The 25661-nt window shown below is 46.9% G+C and overlaps 2 protein-coding genes across 8 annotated transcripts in view; one reads left to right on the top strand and one right to left on the bottom strand.

Annotated features, from left to right (window-relative positions):
- Positions 1–2423, bottom strand: part of LOC105479356 (repulsive guidance molecule BMP co-receptor a) — a 46188-nt gene extending 43765 nt beyond the window's left edge. The window contains exon 1 of the mRNA XM_011737314.3: positions 2291–2423. Within this exon, the coding sequence (XP_011735616.1) occupies positions 2291–2304 (14 nt within the window). The 5' untranslated portion in view covers positions 2305–2423. The remainder of the gene's footprint in view (positions 1–2290) is intronic.
- LOC112426257 (uncharacterized) overlaps positions 1955–25661 on the top strand; it is a 63098-nt gene continuing 39391 nt past the window's right edge. For 2 of the 7 annotated variants that reach the window (XM_071100625.1, XM_071100624.1), the window contains exons 1-3: positions 1955–2649; positions 18958–19102; positions 24600–24691. In XM_071100625.1, coding sequence (XP_070956726.1) covers positions 2159–2649; positions 18958–19102; positions 24600–24611 — 648 coding nt within the window. In that variant the 5' untranslated portion in view covers positions 1955–2158 and the 3' untranslated portion in view covers positions 24612–24691. Of the gene's footprint in view, positions 2650–18957; positions 19103–19302; positions 21520–24599; positions 24692–25661 lie in introns of those variants that run through there. The other 5 variants (XM_071100623.1, XM_071100622.1, XM_071100620.1 and 2 more) reach the window with 4 other exon arrangements.

Raw genomic sequence — 25661 nt, 5'->3', positions numbered from 1 at the left:
TCCTGCCTGCTTCCTGGGAGCAGCAAGCATCCCTGGGAGAATGGCTGAAAAACTCCCTGTCCCAATGTCAGGGATGCTCAGTCCCTATTTATTTCATTTTGCAACTGCTCATCTAAGAATTCTTGTGTGTGGCTTCTCACAGGGCTGCCGAAGAGCAAGGGACTGTATTAAACAGGAGATTCTTGTGCCTTCATTCTCTATTATTACATACACTGGGAAGCAGCAAGTCATACCTTGGGAGAGGTTTGTAAAAAGAGAAAGCAGACAGAGATTTCTTAGCAAAAGTCAAAGGTGCTCTCCTTGAATGAGATGCCAAGCTCTTCTAAGACCCTGTTTGTTCACAAGTCTCATGATGAAATAAATACCTGCCAACGAAGACACAGTTTGAGACAGCATGAGGGGGCAGACCAGCCACCCACCATTTCTTATGTCTATTGGAGAGTGTAAGCACCTGTTTGACACCTGGGAGGGAAATAATGGAAGCAGGATGTTTGAAAAAAGGAGGCTAAGACCTCTTTCACTACTACCACAGCCCAGAGAGTCTCAAGGGGGTACTACAGTAGACCACTACACTGCTCTACAAGGGGCCAGGGTGCCCTTCAGAACAGGGTGAACTCAGCTCACTGATAATATATTATCTGGCCTGGAAGGTGGCAGCAAAAACCAGCCACAGAGAACGTGCAGCCCGCCCTGGATGTGTGGGTGCCCCACCCAGACAGAGCCTTTGTCTGCAGGACTTGCCATCCAGCCACGTCTGCCCCAGTTGTTAACTGGAGATCATGTCCCTGTAAAGGGGGCTTGCTTGTCACTTGCTGTGGTAACAGCAAGAAACCCCTTCTTTGTGTGTGCAAAAAAAAAAAAAAAAGCCAGTTTGGGTTCACTATTCTGTTCCTGTACAGACGGGCAGGAGGCCCTCTCCCAGTTCTCCTCCTGCTGCCCTTCGGAGCACAGTTACTCTCCTTCCCAGGGGTCATGGCTCAAAATCCACCCAAGAAATCACCTGTTTGTGATGCACAGGAGAAGAGAGGGTTGTGAATTGATTTTCAAGATCTCTGCACCAGATGCCTGAGGAAGGGGCATCTTCTTGCAGCAGTTAACATTTTATGTTATGTTTTTGCTGGAAGAGTCTAAAACCAGGTGGAGAAGGTGATGGAGCTCCCTTAGGTGACAGCATGCCACTCAACACGACCCGTAATTTCGTCCTCTGAGCTCAATGTGCTGAGCATGGGACGTCGGGGTTTCTCCCTGGTACCGCTGATACTCGAGAGAGCTACTGTAGCCTCTAGCCTGGAGGCGAGGGCTGGTTCCCACCTCTCCACCTTGCGCAGGAGACTCCTTTGAGAACACACAACTTCGCAGCCTAAGAGGAATGCACAGCTCACCACTTCCGCTAGATGGCGCTACTTCCCCTACTCCGCCCGCAAGACACCGAATTTATAAAATAAATACAACCCAACACCTCCCAAAACCACACCGCATAATAGCAGCTCACAGGCTCCCATTAAAATCTCAATCTGGGAGAAATGATTCCAACTCTGAGCAAGTCTAATACAATTACATTAATAAGATACAATTCCCAATTGCACACGAGCGTCCCCCACACCGGCCCTCCCATTAAATACACCTGTCTCCTTGCCCGGGCTTCTACCCCTGGGTTAAGCTGCGGCGCGAGCCGGCGCTGAATCGTCGCCGTGCCCACCCATCCACTTAGGAACGCCGGGGCGGCTTGGCAACGGGCATCCTCGGCCCTCAACCCAAGGTCCACACTTTCCCGTACGCCGACGCGCCCAGGCAAAGGGTCGCCGGGACGCGAGCCCACGCGGTGCACTGCGCCGACGTCCCCGAGGGCAGGAGCTCGCCAGGCAGCTCCGCAGCCGGGCGTCGAGCGGGAGGCGGGGGCCCGGGCGGCGCGGGCCAATGGGGGTTCACGGCAGGACAGCCGGGTGGCCGGCTCAGTCCGGGGCTCCGCGAGCCCGGCGGAGGGAGGGAGTTCCCAGCCCGCACACGGTGTAAGGGACGTGTGCCGGGTCTGCCCAACCACGCGCGCTGGCGGCTGCCCGGGGTTAGAGTATTTTAGGAAAAAAGAAGAAACACCAAACCACAAAAACTTTCCTGCTGCCAACAGCTAAAGCGATCGAGGCGCGCAGCAAAGCTCCAAATGTGGGCAAGATGGGAGCAAGATGAGACGCGGGGCTGGGGAAGACCAAAGCAGCGCCGTGGCCCCAGCAAGTGTCGGCGGCGCCTGGGAGATGTCAGAGCCGGGTCCGCCCGGCTCCCGACCCGCGCTTACCTTGGCGGCTGCATGAGCCCCTGCGGCCCGCGGGGGGTGGCGCTGGCGGGGCTGTGGGAGAAGAGGGGGTGTCGGGGCGCCGCTCGTCTGCCCCGGGGCAAGGTGGGAGGGGCTCCGCTGGCGCTGGTCCCCGCCGCCCCGGCCGGCTCAGCAGCGGCCCGGGGCGCGCCTCCTGCTCCCGGGCTGCATGCCTGCGAGCGCCTGGAGGAGCCGGCCCGGGAGCGAACGACCACTGCTTCCCCGGCCCAGCGGCTCGGGCGGCGCAGCCAGCGCTCGGGAGACAACTGCAGAGTGGGGCGGCCGGGGCCAGCCCCCTCCCTCGCCCGGCCCCCGCCAGCCGCCGAGCGAGGCGTCGCGAGGTTCGTTTGCGCGCGGAGGGGAGGGGGCGGGCCGGGCGCCCGGGCCGCGGGCGGGGGGCGCGCGCGGGCGGGGCCGGCAGGGAAGGGCGGGGAGGAGCGGGGTGCGGGCCCACGTTGCCCCGCCCCGCCGCGGCCCCACCCTCCCGCATCAGGACCGGCTGGGTGGGTGCGGAGTGTGCCAGCCGCCAAGTCAGGACTCCTTGAATGCTCGGCTTACGGGGCGCGGGCTGCAAGTGCGGCCACCCCCCGGGGCGCCACCAACTTTCCGAATGCCCCGCAGGGTTGCGGTGGAGCGCACAGTGTCCTTTGAGGGGAGTTCCTCTGAGATTTCTGGAGAAGGCGGTTACATCCAAGACAAATGCTGTTGCGCTCTGCGGAGACGCACCTTTGTTCTATAGAGATTTTGTTGTTTAAGAGTCTTCTTGAAAAAACTTAATACATATGTATTACATGCTAACACACGAATACATTCTTGCGTAGAATTTTACGTAACTCAGGAGTGTCTAGAGTGAAAAGAAGACAGTATCGCACTCCCTTCCACGGCCGCGGCTCCCCGGGAGTAACGTTCGGTCAGGGTGTACTCCGCCGCGGTTCTTTCCAGTCTCTGCGCTTTTACATGCACACGCACAGATTGCGAGCGGAATCTCCTGGGCTTTTCAAAAGAATGTTTTCAACATTCAGCGCATGCACACAGTGGCGAAAACACGGCCACGTCGGGAGGAGTAAATCCCCAGAGGCTCCGGGAGCCCAGGGAAGGACCCTTGCTGTGAAACAGCAAAGAGCCATCCAATCGCCATGTGTGGATCTGAAACCCCAGCTGGAGCGTGAAGTCGGTCTGGTTACACAGCTCAGGCCCAAATTAGCACTGCACGGTTAGAGAGATTTGCCCGTACATTCTAGACAGGGTTATGACCTTCCCCTTCTTACAGAACAAACTGTCTTGAATTTTGATATGATGAGAACTCTGGATTTGCAAAATGAAAAGGTATCGTCCGCATTAAAACACGATCGTTATTTATGCGTGTGGTCTTGAGAGATGTGGTTTTAACTCAATATTCTCCGTTTTATTTGTCAAGTGTATTTGGATAATCTATAGCTGGGATATAAATAAAATTAAGTGGTTTAGCAGGAAGGGATTGGGTATGGGTTTCTAGAATTAGCTCTGACCTTGGGCAAGTCATCTAGCTCTGCTGGGCCTCAGTTTCCTCATCTATGAGTAGTAGGGTGGGTGTGTGTGTGTGGGTGTGGGTGTGTGATCTTCCTGTCCTAACATTCTGTGCCCTGACATTCAGTGAATAACCAATTTCTTCATCATCATCTTTCATAGCTCAGCTCCAACATCTTCCCCATCCTCTCATCCTCTAGGGAGTCCTCACATCCATGCCTTTCCTTCCTAACACTGAGCTCACTCTGTAATTATGCGCTCATTAGATTGACCTTTCCTTACGTGTTGGCCTCTCCCACTATACCATAAGCATCATGAGGGCAGGAACCAGGACTCCTTGGGGTCATCATTGCATTCCTAGCACTTAGTATGGTGCCTGGCACACTACAAGAATATCTGAATGACTGTTATCCAGATAATAGATTTCTTACTGTTATTCCAAATTGCCTGGCATTTTTAAAAGGTCTATAAGTGGAAACGTGTCTTTTTAAAATGAGGCCTTTGGAAAGTACCCAGCAGGCTTTTCCCATGGTGGGGGACAAACAATCCGCTGTCTAGATAAGGACAGACAATTCTCAGCTCAACGAAGGGCTGTGGAGGCTGCCAGTAACTGTTTACCTTGATGAGTGCAGACACCCGTGGAGGAGACAACGAATATTAATGCTACTCATTAAGTACTTGATTAAGTTGGAACTCTGCATAGGCAGTTGGAATACACAGAGTGCTCAGGTTTAAATGAAGCCGTGAGGTGTGTTTAGGGTGCAAATTAACAAACGCACATGCTTTCAACCAACAATCTAGAAACATTCCTTATATAAAGCTCCAGGGTATCATTGTCTTTCTTTACTGCAAAGGGCCTGGATTCCTTAATATGAACAGGAAACAGGCTAACCTAGATTCAAGAGTTTTTTTTTTTTTTTTTTTTTTTTAAAGGCCATTAAGAAACAAGGGGTGGGGTAAGTGAAAGTCTAAGTCAGTACAAGGCTAATATCTATATTAGTTTCTTTCTTGTCTGATGTGTAGAGTTGCCAAGGGAGAGGTTAAAATCTGGCCTTAAATTTATAAAGGAAAACTGGGGTTTCCACCCCTTCTTGGCCACTCTTCCTCTTCTTCCCTTTTGTGAGGGGGACACGTGCTTGCTGGGCGGTCGCCAGATCCACCTGGATGCCACCTGGTGTGAGAAAGCTCTCCTGGGATGCACCACACCCGGCACAGGGAAAGGCTATGCTACTGGGGTGTGGAGCAATTTGCTGTCTCTGTCTGTTGCCAGTGAGGGGTGGTGCCTACTGGGCAAGAGTGCATCCTCAGAACGTGGATTCATAGTGAAATTGACAAAGCAATGTGACAGTGAATTGGCCTTATTTTTCACTCAGGGTTGCCTCTGGGGGCCATCCCTTTGGATTGGGTGCCCTGCCCATTACATTTTTCTAGAAAAATTCAGGTTCAAAAGTAAAAGGGCACCTTAAAGAAAGAGCAAGTCAGCAACTCTCCTTGGAACGTACTGAGAAAGGACTGACTGACTCCCACCCGTGGCTTCAGTGAGCCAAGAGCCGGTAGTAGGTGCTAGGACTTACTTGCTCTGCACAGACCAGAAGAAGCTGTGTTTCCTTCTGGCAGGGATGCCTCCCAGAGGCATTTGTGTCAAGCACTTCCTCCATGTCAGGCACCGGGCTCGACACTGCAGCGGGTACTGACTTGGGGAACACAGCCTCTGTCCTTAGACGCTTGCAGTCTAGTGGGAGAAAGGAAGAAAGAGTCAATAGGCCTCGGTGGCTAGGGTTGAGCAGGGGGTTGCATAGCAGCTCCATCATCTGTCCTCATCAGCAACTCTCTGCATAGAATTCTAATAAAACACAGCACTTGTGCAAATGCCACTTAAGGCCGGTCTCTGGCCTTTTCTTCCAGCCAGTCTGCTGCTCAGAGGGTCCCAGAGACACTCTGGAGTTGACACTGCAAGGTAGAAAGGAAGAAGAGACAAACGAAATCTAATGTCATGAGATTTAGGAGATGGATGGGATTATTGCTAGTTGGAAGGACTAGGAAAGTCTGTATGGAAGAGGTGTCACTTGAGATGATCACTGACGGCCCATCTGACAGATCTGACTGTAGTGCATGGTTGATAGGGAAGGAGGGAGAGCATTCGAGGCAGGGGAGTCGCTTGCATAGGGGCACGACGGAGGTGGCAAAATATGGACAAGTTCAATAGGGAGTGTCGAGTCTGGTTGGAATGTGTGCACTGGAGAGACGAGGGAGGGCAGGGTGTTGTGATCCTTATGGTTATGGGTTCTTTCTAATTTGGTCTTGAAGTCTGTCAAGAGTGGCCATAAGCCAAGACAGCCACTCTAGGAGAGCCCTGATGGGGAAAAGTTATGTTTGGGTGTGTGGTTCAGGTGAGACGCAATGAAGAGGTGAATGTAAAATGCATGAAATAAAAGAAATATGTTACTTACAGATCCAGGAGAGGTTAGGAGGGCGGACGGGAGGCCGAAGGGGAAGTCTAGAGATTGCAGGGAGCTCAAACAGCTGGGAGAGGAGGGAGTGAGAGAGAGAGACAGAGAAGGAGAGACAGAGAGAGAGAGAGAACCTGCTGGCCGTGGCTTTATTAAGTTCTATGGGCATAATCCCTTAGGCTTTCCTGAGGCAGTTGTGGATTGGCTAGTTTTAAAAAAACATGTGAAGGGGGCAACTTATTTGCCTGACTCTAGCGTTGACCATTAGGTTTTATTGTGAGCAGCAGCTGTGGGAAGTGTTGGGTTCTGGGTTAGTGAGATGAGGAACACACTGGCCATATCACACACAACCACACCGGGAAGAAACGTTTCTTCTAGGCCAAAGGTGGCGGGGTACGGCTGGGTTTCCAACAACGTATGTCAGCTCTAAAAATGGGTGCTAAGACAGCACGTAGATTAAACAAATGTATGACTCTTCCTGTCATGGTGCTGGTGCCTTGCGTCATTTTAAAAAATAGAAGCTGTCTCAAAAAAAAAAAAAAAAAAATAGAAGCCAGGTGTAGTCTGAGTGGTGGAGATATTGACTGCAAGGGGAATACGATCATTTAACCAGCAAAGTAAGCATTAGCGTAGGGCGGTTATGTTGTTGGAGATTATGAACTGATAATTTAGTCAAGTACATGTAAAGATTAGTGGTATTCTGTTTAACCAAGAGGAATGGTGGCTGTGGGTTGGAGATGCAAGGCAGGGAGTTGTGGTAGAAGGCTGGAGGTGGTTAGTAGGAGAGGGCAGCCAGGAATAGGTGGTCTTCTTCTCGGGGGGTCAAGGGGTTGACTGATATGAGGCAGGTGCCTCCTGGGAAAAGTAATCATCTCTCTTAATTTTCATAACCAGTGCCAGATTTGCCTTTAAAAATTGAAGTATGGGGGTGTACCTTTGAGCAGAGAGCAAGGAAAATACCAGGACTGTGGGCCAAGCACGCAGCGAGTTCAGGAAGAAAAGCAAAAGATGCTCTGTGTCCATCATGTGCCTTAGGAGAGGCAATCCACTGGCAAGCGCTGCCGGGGGGAGGTTTCAGTGTAAGAGGCCAAGTCATGTGTGGCACAGGATGTGAGGTCATCTCCAGCATCGATCGAAGTCTTGGGTTGGGGCAATGTTATCTGAGGCACTGTCATTTCCAGCAGTGGGATTTTGGGCTAGGGTGATGTTGTCTGGGGTGTGGGACTGGGGTCTCTTTTTTGAGTGGGTGTCCCCTGGAATGGATGCTGTAGACCTCCAGACTGCAAACCAGGGAAAACATCCAAAGCAATAGTAATAAGACCAGCAGTCAACAGACATATGCAGCTCTCCCTGGCAGGGCTTCTGTTTTGTTTGGTTTTGGTGTAAGTTTAATTTTAAGTGGGTTCTGTATCAGATGAGCAGCTGCCTGCCTGTTGGTCTACAGTTAATGAGTTCTAGGAGAACATGTTCCCTCAATCTGGCCTCCAGCCCTTACGGGATGGGGGTAAGATAGAAGATTTATAAAAAGTAGGTTAATGCCTGGGGCAAGATAGAGAATTTTAGTGATTTATGTGTTGGACTGGAATTGGAAAAGAGGTTATTTGAAAACATCACTGTGTCTTGGAGTTTAACTGGTTATCAGGGACCTGTCAGGGGCATGAAAGTTCTAGTAATGGCTTTCTCAAGAGCCCAGTATCATGGTGTATTCTAAAAAGTAAAATGTGTTTTGGTTACTACCAGTGATGTCTGCAACTTTGAAAGGAATAAAAAGTGTTCTGGGAAGGCCTTATAGTGTGGCCTTAGAATATGTGGAAGTGTGTGATTTTGATATCTTTTGGGTATCTGTGAGGCAAAAATATCCCAGAGCTCTTTACCTTGAAGGGGACAATTTCTAGAGAATGACCTGATGGTTTCTAATCAATTTGACCATTTATTGGCCAGGGCATCCAGGGCCAAGATGACTGCCTGAAGCTTGGCCAAGTCTGTTTCTTGGGTCCCATCCTTTCCCAGGGACATCTTAGCTAAGGGATGGGAAGCAGTAACATTCCACCGAGTTCCACCACGTAGGATGGTCAGCAGCGCCATCTGCACAGTCTACAAACTCCCATTAAAGTTCACTCAGGGAATCTCATGAGCTTTCAGGTAGCCAAGGGCTCTGTAAAAGGGGTGACCTCTTCCAACACTCTGGCATATGGAAAGGTGCTGAGAACAAGGAAGGCACCCCCTCCTGTAGGTGGAATATGCCAAGGGGCCCAGGTTTTGATCTGTCCTATCTTAGAGAGGCCATTATAGCTGTGCTGAGCTTGTGGGGGTGCAGTTTCCATGACCCACAGCATAACAGGAAGTTGGGAATGCAGAGTCACAGGCTCAGGGACTGTGAAAGCCTCTGTTTGCAGGAGAACCCAGAGAGTAGCCAGTAGTTGGCTGTTTTACTGGAATATAGGACAAGACCAAGAGGGGCAATTTTTGCTATCAGAAGTTGTGGGGCAACCAATGGCCATCATCAGTGGTCCATAGACACCATGAGGCATGAGAAGAGGTTGCCAAAACCTTTTATTTTTTATTTTATTATTATTATTTTTTGAGACAGAGTCTCACTCTGTCACCCAGGCTGGAGTGCAGTGGCACAATCTCAGCTCACTGTAACTTCTGCCTCCTGAGTTCAAGTGATTCTCCTGCCTCAGCTTCCCCAGTAGCTGGGATTACAGGTGCCCGCCACCATGCCCGGCTAATTTTTTTTTTTTTTTTTTTTGTATTTTTGGTAGAGATGGAGTTTCACCACATTGGCTAGGCTGGTCTTGAACTCCTGACCTCAGGTGATCTGCCCACCTCGGTCTCCCAGAGTGCTGGGATTACAGGTGTGAGTCACCGCATCCGGCCTACCTTTTATTTCTGAAGGTGCTAGTGAGAGTGCCTGTTGATTTTAATTTACAAGTAATATTTATAAATGAGGAATCTGTTGCCACCATAACCCCAAAAGTACTAAGAGATACTGGACTTACACGTCCTTACAAGTGTGTCAAAGGAGCCTTCTTGGAGGAAGATCTCCTCAATGTAATGTCATGCCTGTGCTCCCAGAGAAGGTGGATGTCCTTAAGATCCTGTCTTCAGAGACTATGTGTGATGACAAAGCCCTTGAGGTGCCCTATGGGTAGCCCAGAAAATGTGTGTTGTGCCCTTTTGGAGGTGGAGGCAAACTGCATCTGAGAGGCTGTTGAAATAGGCCCAGAACTGAACATGTTAGCCAAATGTATAAGAGCTCAATATTCACCAGTCATTGACTAGAATTAGTCATATTATTGGGAATTGGGTATGGAGGCCTTAATGGATAGGAACATGGTGTAAAGGTTGTAGTAATCCACTCTGAGGCACCCTTAATTTTTTCTACATTTAAGAACAGGCAAAACTGGCTCTCAAATGGAGGAAGAGTGAAGATCATTACCCCTTTATTAATTAGACTGTATATAGTAAGTTTGAATCCTTGAAGATCCTGATTTAGCTTACATTAGGCCTTTGTAAATTGACCATCTTAACTGGAGGTTCATGGAATTTTATTTTATCAAGCCAATTTGTAAGTGCCAAAAACTTACTTTAATTTACAATTATTATTATTATTATTTTTGAGACAGGGTCTTACTCTGTCACCTAGGCTGGAGTGCAGTGGCAAGATCACCAGCTCACTGCAGCCTCAACTTCCTGGGCTCAAATGATCCTCCCACCTTAGCCTCCTGAGTAGCTGGGACTACAGGCACGTGCCACCATGCCTGGCTAATTTTTGTATCTTTGGTAGGGATGGAGTTTTGCCATGTTGCCCAGGCTTGTCTTGAAATCTTGGGTTCAAGCGATCCTCACACCTTGGCCTCCCGGAGTGCTGGGATTACACACATGAGCCACCATGCCGGCTTAATTTATTATTTATTGTGTCAGAGCATCTATACTTAATATAGACTATATTACAGCAATGGGTGCATGACTATAGGAAATTTAGGCAAGGCTACAGTTAAAGTGAGACATATTTATTTTTCGCTATTTTATATTTAGCTATTTTTTAAGATGGTAGAGGCAGAGTGTTTAAATTTACTGAGATCTCCAGGTATAACTGTGATTGAAGCCCCAGTATTGACTAAGCCCAAGAACTTTTGCCAATTGGTACATTTTAGCAAATGTTAAAGTCAAGTGAGAACCTGTGTTGTAGAGGCACAAAAGCCAATCCATGCCCTTTGAAATATTTTTGTTATATAAATTATTTAGTATATAAATTTATATATACAATTTGAATTTCTAATTGGATCACATCATAGTAACTTGTTTTCTTTTTTCTTTTTTTTTGAGATGGAGTCTCACTCAGTCACCCAGGCTGGAGTGCAGTGGCACAATCTCAGCTCACTGCAACCTCCGCCTCCTGGGTTCATATCATTCTCCTGCCTCAGCCTCCCAAGCAGCTGGGACTACAGGTGCCCGCCACCACACCAGGCTGATTTTTGTATTTTTAGTAGAGACAGTGTTTCACCGTGTTAGCCAGGATGGTCTCAATCTCCTGACCTTGTGATCTACCCTCCTCGGCCTCCCAAAGTGCTGGGATTACAGGCATGAGCCACCACGCCCAGCCCCATTTCTTATTTTTATTTATTTATTTTTTTTGAGACGGAGTTTCCCTCTTGTTGCCCAGGCTGGCTGGAGTGCAGTGGCGCAATCTTGGCTCACCACAACCTCCGCCTCCCGGGTTCAAGCAATTCTCCTGCCTCAGCCTCCTGAGTAGCTGGGATTACAGGCAGGTGCCATGCCCAGCTAATTTTTGTAATTTTAGCAGAGACAGGGTTTCACCATGTTGGCCAGGATGGTCTCGATCTCCTGACCTCATGATCTGCCCGCCTCGGCTTCCCAAAGTGCTGGGATTACAGGCGTGAGCCCCTGCTCCCGGCCTGTGATTTTCGTTGTAATGGTTTCTTTCTAATTTGGTCTTGAGGTCTATTAAGCGTGGCCAAATGCCAAGACAGCCTCTTTAGGAAAACCCTGGTAGAGGAAAGTTGGGTACAGGTGTATCATTCAGGTGAAACACAATGAGGAGGTGACACCCACATGCATGAAGCAGAAGAAAATTCTTACAGCTCCTGCAGAGGTTAGGGGTGCCCATGGGAGGCCCAGGGGAAGTCTGGAGGTGACTGGGAGCTCAACTAACTGGTGAGGGGCAGGAGGAAAGAGAGAGGATCTGTGGGACCAGGCCTTTATTTAGGTCCATAGGTATTATTCCCTAGGTTTTCCCTATGGGGTTGTGGATTGGTGAGTTTAAAGAAAACATGTGGCCAGGTATTGTGGCTCACCCCTGTAATCCCAGCACTTTGGGAGGCTCAGGCAGGCAGATCATGAGGTCAGGAGATCGAGACCATTCTGGCCAACATGGTGAAACCCTGTATCTACTAAAAATACAAAAATTAGCTGGACATGGTGGCGCTTGCCTGTAGTCCCAGCTACTTGGGAGGCTGAGGCAGAAGAATTGCTTGATTCAGAGGGCAGAGGTTGCAGTGAGCCGAGATCGCACCACTGCACTCCAGCCTGGGCAACAAGAGCGAAACTCCATCTCAAATAAATAAACAAATAAATAAAAAAAAAAAAAAGAAAACATGCTCTAAGGGGAGATCTTACTTACATGACTCTGGTATTGATCAATAGGTTTTATCCTGATCAGCAGCTGTGGGAGGAGCTGGGTTCTGTGTCAGTGAGATGAGGAACAATAAGGCCATGTCGCACACAACCACATAGGGAGGGGAAGTTTTAACTAACCCAAAGGTGATGGCCTACAACTGAGTTTCCAACAATTTACTTTGGGCCTAAAAGTTGATGCCGAGGCAGCAACTGTATTAAACAAATTGATGACATAGAGCCATCTTGTGGAGCACCTTGGCTAGAGTGAGCAATAGGGAGCCAGTGAAGGTTACAGAGCAGAGGAATAATGTAAGTGGAGCTGCACTTTAGGGAGGTCTAATGGAAATTGATTTAGAGAAACCAGAAGGCAGAAGACTAGCTAGAAGATTCTACTAATCTTTTTTTTTTTTTTTTTTGGTGGGGTCTTGCTCTGTCACCCAGGCCAGAATGCAGTGGTATGATCACTGCTTACTGTAGCCTTGACCTCCTGGGCTCAGGTGATCCTCTCACCTCAGCCTCCTGAGTAGCTGGGACTCCAGATGTGTGCCACCATGCCTGGCTAATTTTTGTAGAGATGGGATTTTGCGGTGTTGCCCAGGCTGGTCTCAAACTCCTGAGCTCAAGTAATCCACCCATCTTGGCCTCCCAAAGTGCTGGATTACAGGCGTGAGCCCCCAAGCTTGGAAGATTCTACTAATCTTTTTCTTTTTCTTTCTTTCTTTTTTTTTTTTTTTAAGAGATGGACTCTCACCGTCGCTGAGGCTGGAGTGCAGTGACGCAATCTCGGTTCACTGCAACCTCTGCCTCCCGGGTTCAAGCGATTCTCCTGCCTCAGCCTCCTGAGTAGCTGGGATTACAGGCACGTGCCTCCACCCCTGACTAATTTTTGTATTTTTAGTAGAGATGGGGTTATACCATGTTGGCCAGGCTGGTCTCAAACTCTTGACCTCAGATGATCCACCCGCCTCAGCCTCCCAAAGTGCTGGGATTACAGGCATGAGCCACTGTGCCTGGCCAGATTCTAATAATCTTGATACAATGTTATTGAGAGCATGAGAGGGTGCTAAGAGAACAGGGGAAGTAAACGGCTGCTGGAAGTCTCAAATGCTTTGCAGAAGCCGGACACAGTGGCTCATGCCTGTAATCCCAGCACTTTGGAAGGCCAAGGTGGATGGATCACAAGGTCAGGAGATCGAAACCATCCTGGCTAACACGGTGAAACCCCATCTCTACTAAAAATACAAACAATTAGTCAGGCGTGGTGGCGGACACCTGTAGTCCCAGCTACTCGGGAGGCTGAGGCAGGAGAATTGCTTGAACCTGGGAGGCAGAGGTTGCAGTGAGCTGAGATCGTGTCACTGCACTCCAGCCTTAGTGACAGAGCAAGACTCCGTCTCAAAAAAAAAAAAAAAAAAAATGCTTTGCAGAAGTGGGAAATGGAGGAGTATCAAAGTGGCAGAGGTGGTAAGTGGCAATGGTAACATCACAAGGAAAGCTTAAAAGGGTTTGGGGGGATGATGATGAGACCAACCATGGAATTGGACCCACTATCATGGCTTCAGCATGAAAGGGAGCCCCAAAATCATACCCAGTAAATCGCCTGATTTTCCATATTTGATAGTATGTACATGCATTTACGCCAAAAACCCAGTGCTTGTGCCCATGAGAAGAAAATAAGGCGTAGTTAATTCATTGTGTTTCTCTTTAGCCTTTTCTCCCACAGCCAGTCATTTGCTACGTCATGGTAAGGACCATAATCAAGGCAAAAAAAAAAAAAAAGATTTTGTTGTTGTTGTTATTAAATAAACTATCAACCACAGGAATAGAAAGCAAACAGATTTTTCATGGTCGTTTCCTGGATTTGGACAAGAGAAAAGGGTGACCAGAAAGCGGGCTTTTCCGTGAGGCTTTGACTGTGTGATTTGCTGGCTGGTTTAGACATGAACATAGTTGCAGGGTTTGGGTAACCACAGCGGCAGGAGAACAGCTGGGATGTGGTCAGTGAGCACATCTCCCGGTCCCATAACAGCACCCACAGAAGCTTGTCCTTGACAACTGAGAGACCTTGGGGCCAGCCGGCACACGCGCTGTCTTCATGGTGGCTTGCCTGGGAGGGCAAGGTTTGCTGACTTCTTTATCTCAAGATTGGATCAGTTTGGAATTTGGTTTGCTATTACTGACTGTGCTCCTTCCCTGCCAGCTCTTTCTATATATATCATAGACTCTGCCTCAGTCCTCATGACCACTGTATGAGGTAGGTAGGAGTATTCCCATTCTTTAGGAAACTGAGGTTCCAAAAGCTAAGTGAATGGATGAACAAGTGGTAGGGTCAGGATTAGAATCCACGTTCACCTGAATCCAAAACCGGTGCATTTTCCACTAAGCATGTGGCTCATTTTCCTTACTGTCTCCTCACCTCTCCTGCTAGGCTTGATGGAGAAACACTTCGGGGAGCAAGCTTTTACCCCACTTTCTGCTGCACTGCCAAAGCTAGTGGAGTATGAATGTGGTACTGTCACCTCCAGTCAATGCACCCACCGTCTATAGACAAGTTCTGCCGGTGCATTGTTCTTCTAGTGGGCTCTGGAGGGCTCTGCCCACCTTGTGAATCACAGGGAAGCTCAGGGAGACATTGGATTTCCTAAAGCACTCAGATGAGGTTCCAGGAAGTGACTAAGTCACACCTGCTGCTGGGGATCTTAGGGTGGTCACCAAAGTTCGAGCCCTTTGGAAGAGATCTCCCTGGCTGATATAAATAAATTCTCATAACTCATGCATGGAGGTCTTGTTGTTTGGTTTCCAACCAACAATAGGTTTTAAAGGTTTCCCTAAGAGAGTACCAGGCATTGAATCTAGTCTACAGATTAGACAAATTCAGCCATGAATAGGAATGGGGATACTCAAGGATCTACCCAGTGTCTGGAGGATTTGCTTGAGAGGCTCAATTATTTTTTTAACAAAAGAGGCCAGTAGTATTTTTAAATATGTAGATCATGTTGAGGTTGTATATCAGTTAGGGTAAAGCTGGACTGCTACAACAAAGACACCCAACAATAACATGACTAAAGTTTATGTATTTCTCATGTAACAGTCCAGTAATTTCAATTGCAACAGTCCAGGGTAAGCTTTTGAGACTAGTGGGAGATTCAGCTCCATGTGGTCATTCAGGGATTAGGTTCCTTATTAGTCATTGTTCCACAATAATCCACAATTATTGTGATCTGCAAAATTTAAGCTGTGTTACTGCCAAGCCTGGGTTGTAGCCTGTAGGAAAGGTAAAGGGTGTGGAGGAAACATGGCTCTTCTTGCATCCTCACTTCCTCTCCTGTTCCACTAGAGATAAATCGCATGTGCACATCTATCTGAAAGGGAGACTGGGAAATTAATGCACTTGGGCAGCCATTGTTTTACTGTTATGAAACAAGCGGAGCTTAGATTTTGTGGACAACTAGTAATGTTTGGTAGACAACTAGCAGCTGGGTGCATCTCATTGATCTAGCATGGCATAGAAGAGGAAGTGCTGGCTCTGGACCCTGAAGACTTGGGTTCAAATCCTTGCTCTACTATGTTAAACTGGGCAAACTGCCTCATCTCTCTGACCATGGCTTGCTTCAACTGCTGTGCCTTCCTTAAATAGCAATTGGGAGGATTGTAACACACAGGTGCTTGATTGTAACTTGATACCAGTTGCTTGTAACACAACAGGTGCTTTATTGTAACACAACAGGTCATGGTTGCAAGAAATGAAAACCAGCTTGAGTTAGCTTGAGAAAAGAGAGATTTAATTTGAGGTCCAAGTCATTTTAGATAACCTGAAGGCAGGAACTATAGATGGACCTTTGTAGGGAAGGACTGGAATTTGAAGACAAAAGGAGTAAAGAGGAGGGAATTTGAGGAGCCCTCAATCCGTTAGCAAAACCCGCTGGCACTAACTCCAAAATAAATCCTGACTGCGTCTATTTCTCTCGTGTACCTCCTTCCCTAGTCCAGGTCACCTTTGAGCCTTGTCTGGACTGATGAATGACTGGTCCCTCTGCCTTCATTCTTATGCTCTCAAATCCATCCTTTCACACAGAGCAAGAGTGAAGTTTAGAAACATTAATGAGATATGTCTCCTGTTTGAGACCTGTAGTGTCTTCCTACAGCATGTAGGATAAAACCCCAGCTCCTTACTCTGGTTTACCAAGCCCCATGCAATGTGACCTCTCCTCCCTGACTGCATCTGCCACTCTTCCCCTCTTCCACTTCGCTTTAGCCACGTGGTCCAGCTGTATATAGACATGTCATTTAAATCTTGCTCCTGCCTCAGGGCCTTGCATGACTATTTTCCCTTCCTGGAGAACTCTTAACACTTTGTGCTTTTAGTAATCCACACCTCAGTGTAAAATCTTAGAATGACCTCTCTCTATCATGTCAGCCTACTTTAATTCTCTACACAGCCATTAACACAGTTTTATAGTTTTCTCACTAATATACCTATTTGTTGTTACCCAATTCCCAGACCCCATCGCCCCAGTAAATGCAATCTTTATAAAAGCGGGGAACTGCCTATCTTGATCTCTGGTGTATCCTGTTTGCTTGGGAATACTTTTTGAATGAACTGAGTTAATTAAAAAAATATATGTGACTTTACTGCTTGTAACCCTTTCAAAATTTAACTGTGTATTTTGAACTTCTTTCCACTTCAATGAATACACAATTACTATATGCTCACAGCATCCCGTTACCTAGAGATACCACAACCAATGTAAACAACTTCCTACTGTTGAATATTTAGTGAATATCCTTATATAGAGACATCTTTGCACATTCTTCATTATTTCCTAGAATACATTTATACATGTGAAATAATTGAGTTAAAGGATAGTCTGCTTCTGAGATTTGATATACAAAGCAAAACTGACTTCCAGGGAAACTGTGATTGTTTTTATGTTCTATGGGGCATGAGAGTGCCAGGTTCCCCAGGCCCTCAGTAAAGGACTATTATCGTTTTTTATTTTGCCAATTGGATGCACTAAAAATGTCATCTTGTATCAATCCATGTTTTAAAAAATTACCAATGGTGTTGAACATTTTTCTTCTATTTATTATATTTAATTCTTTTGTTCCTCTCCTTGACTCTTTTTTAAAAACAAGTGCATCATTTTCACACGTTATTCTTGGTTGAGGGTTTCCTCTTTCATCCTCAGAGACCCACATTCAGGTGGGAGAACATTTGCGAGAATGAGGGAAATTGATTCTTGCCATGCACTCTAAGCTCCCAAGAGGCCCTCTCCTTCCTCACCATTAGAATACAAATTGACTGCTGGGGAGTGAGGAACCTGTGTGAAGAAAAGTCAACAGTGACTAAGAGGCCGGGCTTTATACAATCCCAGTCACTGGTGCACCCCTCACAAAGGCTTCCAAACCCTTACAAATTGCTTCTGAATATCATTGGGGAATCTTCTGCTTGGCATACAATTGAGGCATCAGCACCTTTATCAGAATGAAGGTGTCCATTTCTCCATTCTGCAGAACTGCTCAGAGCTGATCGAAGCCAACCAATTACGTGGGTATTTATTGAGCACCCAAAGCATTGCAGACTAGTTGGGGAGATGCCTTCCTGGGTCTTTGAAGGACATCTGGAATGATTTAGGCCTCATCATAAGATATAAGCAAAAGCATTTCCTTCTACAGTTAACACTGGAGCAGGTCACATCACAGGGCCAGCCAAGCTTTGGGCCAAACCTCTAGCATCATGAAGATAGAACCAACAGCTTTGGACTTAGACTGAGTATGGAAATCCACATTTAGGAGGTGGTTAACAATGGTCAAACAGCAAAAACAATATTTTTGTTGTTAGTCTCCAATTTTTCTGCTTTTGTTTTTCAGGAAGGTGTGACTTGCAGAGGAGTTGATTCATTCTTATGTAGATTTACTGGAGAAGTTCACAGCAGGAGACTGGGGTCTGAGACACACTAATCTTTGGTGAGAGAAGATAGGGATGGAAGCTAGGTCCCCATATACGGCTATGGGAGGGGACTGATATCTACAATCCAGTGCTCTTAAACGGTGATCAGCTTTCCAGGAAGCTCTACATTGTCAATGAAAGGGCTGTTCTTTACACTTTACTCTGAGCGTTTTTTGTGTGTGTGTGCATGTATGCACATGTACATAAGCATGCAGTCATGAGCAAGCACGACTATGTGCGTAAGTTCAGGTTTTCTTTCTGAAAAGAAATGATGAGGCCGGGTGCAGTGGCTCACGCCTGTAATCCCAGCACTTTGGGAGGCTGAGGCGGGCGGATCATGAGGTCAGGAGATCAAGACCATCCTGACTAACACACTGAAACCCCGTCTCTACTAAAAATACAAAAAATTAGCCAGACGTGGTGGTAGGTGCCTGTAGTCCCAGCTACTCGGGAGGCTGAGGCAGGAGAATGGCGTGAACCCAGGAGGCAGAGCTTGCAGTGAGCGGAAATCATGCCACTGCACTCCAGCCTGGGCAACAGAGCCAGACTCCATCTCAAACAAAAAAAAAAAAGAAAGAAAGAAATGAAGGATGAAGGTGATAGTAGAAAGTTGTTGTAAAAATATCCCTTTTTTTTTTTTTTTTTTTGAGAAAAAGTCTTACACTGTGTCACCCAGGCTGGAGTGTGGTGGCACAATCTTGGCTCACCGCAACCTCTGCCTCTCAGATTCAAGTGATTCTTCTTCCTCAGCCTCCCAAGTAGCTGGGATTACAGGCACCCACCACCATGCCCAGCTAATTTTTTGTATGTTTAGTAGAGACGGGGTTTCACCCCGTTGGCCAGGCTGGTCTCGAACTCCTGATCTCAAGTGATCTCCCCACCTCAGCCTCCCAAAGTGCTGAGATTTCAGGCGTGAGCCACCATGCCCAGCTAAAAATATACTTTCTTGGCAAAGTAAAAAGCTTGCAAATGCATATTTGTCTTTCCAATTTTTTCCCTGTTATCTGTGAAATCATCTGATCATTAGATCTACTGCTTTAAAAGATAAGCTTTTCATGTAACTGTGATGTTCTGTTTTAATGGAAAATTGACTTTTGCAGTGTGCCCCAAAGAATAAAGCCCTCAAAGAATGTGAGGCCTGAACTCACTTCAAATGCTGGGAAGACCCTTTCCTTAGCTGAGCTGCGGAGGCACCAGGACTCCTGTGGCACTGCCCTAACGAGGAGGCAGTGCTGCCAAATTCAGGTGGGTGTCCCCTGGGGTGGGGCTGGCTGGACTGTGGACAGCAGGCACCATTTAGCCCACAGGAGAAGCTGCCTTGGTGCAGGGGAGGATCCTGTGATCCAGGGGCCTGAGCAGATTTGGAGGGAAAGCTGAAGAGGAAAAGAAAGGATGTAAACAAATTAAAAAGCAAAAAACAAATAACCCCATTATTTGTCCATTAGGCAAAGGACATGAACAGACACTTCTCAAAAGAAGACATACAGGTAGCCAACAAACATATGAAAAAATGCTCATCTCTAATCCTCAGAGAAATGCAAATCAAACCCACAATGAGATACCATCTTATGCCAGTCTGACTGGTTTTTGCTCAAAAGCCAAAAAGTAACGGATGTTGGCAAGGCTGTGGAGAAAACGGGACATTTATACACTGTTGGTGGGAGTGTAAATGAGTATTGCCATTGTGGAGAGCAGTTTGGAGATTTTTCAAAGAACTCAGTTGAGCTACTATTCAACCCAGCAATCCCATTGTGGGGTATAGATCCAAAGGTAAATAAATTGTTCTACCAAATGAACACATGCACCTGTATGTTCACTGTAGTGTGTCTCACAATCACAAAAGCATGGAATCAACATAGGTGCCCATCAGTAGTGGATTAGATAAAGAAAATATGGTACATATACACCATGGAATACTATAGTCATAAAAAAACAAAATCATAGGCCAGACTTGGTGGCTTGTACCTGTAATCTCAGCACTTTGGGAGACGGAGGCAGGCAGATTGCCTCAGGTCAGGAGTTCAAGACCAGCCTGACCAACATGGTGAAACCCTGTCTCTACTAAAAATACAAAATTAGCTGGGTGTGGTGGTGTGCGCCTGTAATCCCAGCTCCTTGGGAGGCTGAGGCGAGAGAATCTCTTGAACCCAGGAGGCAGAGGTTGCCATGAGTCAAGATCGAGCCATTGCACTCCAGCCTGGGCGACAGAGAGAGACTCTGTCTCAAAAAACAACAAAAACCAAAAAGCAAAAAACAAAATCATGTCCCTTGCAGCAACATGGATGCAGCTGGAGGCCATTATCCTGTGCAAACTAACACAGGAACAGAAAGCCAAATACCACATGTTCTCAGTTATAAATGGGAGCGAAATATTGGGTATACAACGACATAAAGTTGGGACCAAAAGACACTGTAGACTACTATATAGGGAAGGGATAGAGGGAGGCAAGGGTTGAAAAACTACCTATTGGGTACTATAGGTACCTGCGTGATGGGATCATTCATACCCAAACCTCAGCATCACACAAAATATCTCTGTAACAAACCTGCACATGTAACTCCTGATTCTAAAATATAAGTTCGAAAAGAAAAAAAATACCCCCTCAACTACCAGTTCATCCCTCTTCCTCCCTCCTTCCTGGCTTCCTCCGATTATATTCAGTTGAAAAATCAGTGGGTCTCCAGGGAAATTATTCAAGGGGCCAATGTATGCAGCCAAAGTTAAATAATCAGAGTCTAGACGTTGGGTTTTTAATTTAGGGAACTCAGAAATAAAGCAAAAAGATAAATAGAAGTAAAAGAAGTTTCACTATGTTCCCTGGGGTTAAAAAAAAAATTCATGGTAGGGAGCTCTGGGAGCCCTGAACTGAAAAACATACAGAATCAATTAAATGGATGCAGAGCGATGGCGGGTGATGGCTCCCCCTTGTCCCTTCCCTGTGTCATCATTCTCGCTGATTCTCAGGGCTGGAGACTTTAGAGGTATTATCAGGAGATAAGAGGCCAGTCTCATATTCCTGGGAGAAAAATCCCCGCCGATTTGCAGTAAGATCTTGGATTTGACCTATGACTTTTATGTCACAAAGGATCAGCGATTGCAGTTCGGGTAATAGAAGAGGCCAAGTCAGCTTTCTCTTTTTCCTCCCTCCGGCCCTCCCTCCCCTCCTCCAAAGGACAACCTCAATTTGTTTGGAATTATATTTAAGCAGCAACCTCGTGAAATACCTACCAGAGGCAAGGGTGGCATCTGCATTCCTTGTGTTTTCTGGTCGGACGCCCCCGCAGGCCGTCTAACTTTCGCAAAGGCGCGGCTGCGCGTTGCAGCGCGGTCTGCACTGAGACTCCAGGCTCCGCGTGTCTCACCTCGCGGTGACCGCGCTTGTTTTCGTGATGCTGGGGATGCGGGTGTTGTGCTCTTGGAGAGGGGAAGGGCTTGGGAAATGTAACTTACGAATCTTCTTAACGGCTGCCAACAAAACTCCGCTGCTGAGATGCAAGCACTGGACGAGGGGCTCCCGCCAGCTCCCCCGCAGAGCGCACGGCAGACCCGGGGGGGGGGTCCGGGGCCCAGCAGTGCACTCACCCCGGAGGGCTCCAGTCAAAACCCAGAGGGGTCGACCCTCTGGCCTGTGAGTTGCTGCGAGGCGGTGGGCTGGGGAGAGGGATTCTCGAGTTCAAAGGGAAGGCTTGCAACCACCTGTCGCTGGAGGAGGAACCGTTGGGGACGCCCGGGGAGGGGGGCGGGCTGGGCAGGAAGGGCAGGGACGCTTCCCGAAGGAGAGCGGGCGGGAGACGGTTTCTGTAAAATAATACCAAGGGATCCGAGAGCCGGCACTTTAGAGCCGCCAGACCCCCTGTCCCTGGGAAGACCGACTAGCAGAAAGTCGCGGCCACTTCTAAAGGAGTCAACATTTTGCACGCTTTCACACTGGTTTTAGTACTTTTATGGTCTGATTGAAAAGCAGTCGTAAAAAAAAAAAAAAAAAAAAACCCTAAAATTGAAAATTTAGAAAATAGATTTGTGAAGTCTTACCAATGTACATACATACCACTGAAAAAGCGCGTTTAGGTGTGCGAGGTGTTTCATGCGCTTTGGAAAATGTTTGGTCTGCGTGTGGGTCGGGCGCGGGGGCGGGGGTCCCTAGACTCCCCGGTCCCTGGCCTACATATGGGAACTAATAAACTAGAAGTTTGAACAATCGGACTCCTCCCTCTATCTTATGTGAGGGAAACTTCTGAGCTTCCAAATCCATACATTCAGCCCAGATGCAATCGCTGTTTTGAATGCTCGTGTCCAGATGCCTGTGGGCTACATGGATGTCTTACAGGTAAAAATCACCATTTCTAGACTTCTTTCTCTGAGTTAGAGCTGGGAAGTTACTTTGGATGCCTCCCTCTTCCTCAGCAATGCTTCTTCCTGTCTCCTTAGTCACCACATTTGGCAGTTTCCTAAAGCATTTCTGGAACCCCACAGCCCCACTCCTCTCTGGCCCTTCACTGTCATAGCCTGGCTCAGGCCCTCTGTGGCATTGTCAGGGGCTCAAACCACCTTCACTTGACCCCTGAAGCTCCCATGTGCCATACCATTCCCAAGCATAACACCTCTCGCCATAAGAAAATACTCAGTACCAGTAGTCACAAGGGAAATGCAAATCAAAATCACAAGATACCACTACTTACCTAAAGGAATGGCTAAAATAAGAAATAGCAACAACACCAAATTCTGGCAATCATGTGGAAAAAACGCATTACTCCTACGTTGCTGTTGGGAATGGGAAAACATACAGTCACTTTGGTTGGTTTTTTTTTTTTTTTGAGATGGAGTCTCACTCTGTCACCCAGGCTGGAGTGCAGCAGTGCTGTCTCAGTTCACTGCATCCTCTGCCTCCCGGGTTCAAGCAATTCTTGTATCTCAGCCTCCCTAGTAGCTGAGTCTACAGGCAGCCACTACCACGCCCGTCTAATGTTTGTATTTTTAGGAGAGACAGGGTTTTCATCATGTTGGCCAGGCTGGTCTTGAACTCCTGACCTCAAGTGATCTGCCTGCCTCAGCTTCCTAAAGTGCTGGGATTACAAGCATGAGCCACGGTGCCCAGCCCCAGGTACAGTCACTTTGGAAAACAGTTTGACAGTTTCTGTAAAAACTAACCAAGTTACCACACAACAGTCGCATTCCTGAGCATTTACCCCCAGAGAAAGAAAAACTATGTTCACACAAAAACCTGTACACAGATGTCTACAGCAGCTTTATTCATAATAGCCAAAATCTGTCCTTCACTGGCTCAGAGGCCCTTCGACAGGTGAATAGTTAAGCAAACTGTGCTACAACTATACCCTGGAATGCTACTCAGCAACAGGGAGTGGAGTATTGATACTTGCAACAGATTAGATGAATCTCCAAGAAATAATGTCGAGTATGACAAGCCAAACCCAAATGGTGTATATGATCGTATGATTCCATTTATATAGCATTCTTGAAATGACAACATTTTGTAAATGGAGAACAGATTAGTGGTTGCAGGGATTTGGCGTGAGGGTCAGGGTGCAGGGAAGTTTGTGTGGTTGTAACAGGAGAGAGCCTTGTGGGTTGTTGAATAACAGTTGACTGTGATGATGGATACACGAGCCTACAGAGGTGACAAAATTGTATAGACTTGATACACTAACAGCAATGAGTACTAGTAAAACTGGGAATCTGAATAAGATGGGAATGGACTGTATTAGTATTAATACCCTGATTGTGATGTTGGACTATAGTTTTGCAAAAATATTACCATTTGGGAAAACTGAGTAAAGTATACAAGATATTTCTCTATTATTTCTAATAACTGTATGTGAATTGACGCTTATTTCAATTTTTAAAGTTTGTTAAAGATTTTTAAAATTTATTTCCATTTTTGTTATTGTGGTAAATATCCATAACATGAAATTTACCATCTTAATCATTTTTAAGTATACATTTCTGTGACATTAAGTACGTTCACATCATTGTGCATCCATCACTACCGTGTATCTCCAGAACATTTTCGCCTTCTACAGCTGAAACTCTGCACACATTAAACTCAAATTTTCCATTCTCTCCTGCTTCCATAATTTTGTTTTAAACTGCAAGAAAACTCCTAAACTCAAACTCCTCCTGGGCACCTCATCACCTACAGGGGAAACTCCCAGTGCCCTTGGGTGCCCTGGCCCTGGCATTACCCACCTGCTGGTGTTCCTGTGAACCCCGCCTTGCCTTGCCAAGCTCTGGGGTCTGTGTTGTCTCCTAATACAGGCATTCGACTTCTCTTAACCTGGAAAATTCAGTTTCAGGGCCCTTTCCAAGGCCTGGGAAGGGATTCCAGCACAGTGTTCACATGGTCCTAAGTTTTGTAAATTTGCAAAAATAAGATACTTTCATTGCAATCAAGAGTCACCTGGGGCATTTTATTTCCTTGTCCTCTTGTTGCCTCTACTAGGTGAGTAGTCCCAGCTACTCAGGAGGCTGAGGCAGGGGAATCACTTGAACCCGGGAGGCAGAGGTTGCAGTCAGCCGAGATCGCGCCACTGCACCCCAGCATGGTGACAGAGCAAGTCTCAAGAAACAAAAAAACAAACAACAACAACAACAAAACAAGGGAAGGAAAACAAAGATGTAAAAATGTTATAGACTGACCACTGTAAATAATAAAACTACTATGAACTAATAATCACAATGTCTACAGTTGGGATGCTGTTACTATTACATTCTGCTTGCTTACAGAAAAATATTTGAAGAATCACATAGTCAAAAGCAGAAATCCAGAAATTGTCAAGAGAACTACAATTATTGAGCCTCACTGAATGTTCACACTGGTGAGTAATAAAATTACAAATTATTTTACCTCTACTAACTCATAGAATTTTAGAACTAAGAAGCATCTCAACTTGGAGTCTACTGTTTCATGTAAAAGAAAACCAAGACCAGAGAAATCAATTAATTTACTAAAGGTCATACTCTATTAAGTCATATGCCCTAGCCACATTTTCTAACCAGGCCACGAACTCAGATGAACTCAACCCTTATTCAGTACCTATCATATGCGAGGCATTCCGCGAAACACCTTGCTAGGTGCTGGAAACACGTGCCAGGCGTTTTCTAGGCACTTAAAGTTGCGTAATTCTCACAACAGTACTCTGTTGTGATTTGAATCTGTGTCCGCACTCAAATCTCATGTCAAATTGTAATCCCCAGTGCTGGAGGTGGGGCCTGGTGGGAGGTGATCGGATCACGGAGGGTGGTTTCTCATGAATGGTTTAGCACCATCCTCTCGGTACTGTCCTCACCATCGTGAGTTCTTGTGAGATCCGGTTGTTTACAAGTTTGTAGCACCGACTGGGCGTGGTGGTTCACACCTGTAATCTCAACACTTTGGGAGGCCAAGGTGGGCAGATCACCTGAGGTCAGGAGTTCAAGACCAGTCTGGCCAACATGATGAAACCCCATTTCTACTAAAAATACAATTAGCTGGGCACGCCACTGCACTCCAGCCTGCGCAACACAGTAAGACTCCGTCTTGGGAAAAAAAGAAAAAAAAAAAGGTGTGTAGCACCTCCCGCTTCTCCCTCCCGCCTGCTCCGGCCATGTGATATATATGCTCCTGCTTCACCTTCTGCGGTGATTATAGTGTCCTGAGGGTTCCTTAGAAGCTGAGGAAATGCCGCCATGCTTCCTGTACAGCCTGCAGAACTGCGAGCCAATTAAACCTCTTTTCTTTATAAATTACACAGTGTCAGGTATTTCTTTATAGCAGTAAGAGAAAGGATGAATACAGTTATTATCCCT

This window comes from Macaca nemestrina, chromosome 7 (assembly GCF_043159975.1).
Source record: "Macaca nemestrina isolate mMacNem1 chromosome 7, mMacNem.hap1, whole genome shotgun sequence".
NCBI lineage: Eukaryota > Metazoa > Chordata > Mammalia > Primates > Cercopithecidae > Macaca > Macaca nemestrina.
The sequence above is the reverse complement of the archived record's forward strand: the minus strand, read 5'-3'. Positions and strand labels throughout refer to the sequence as shown.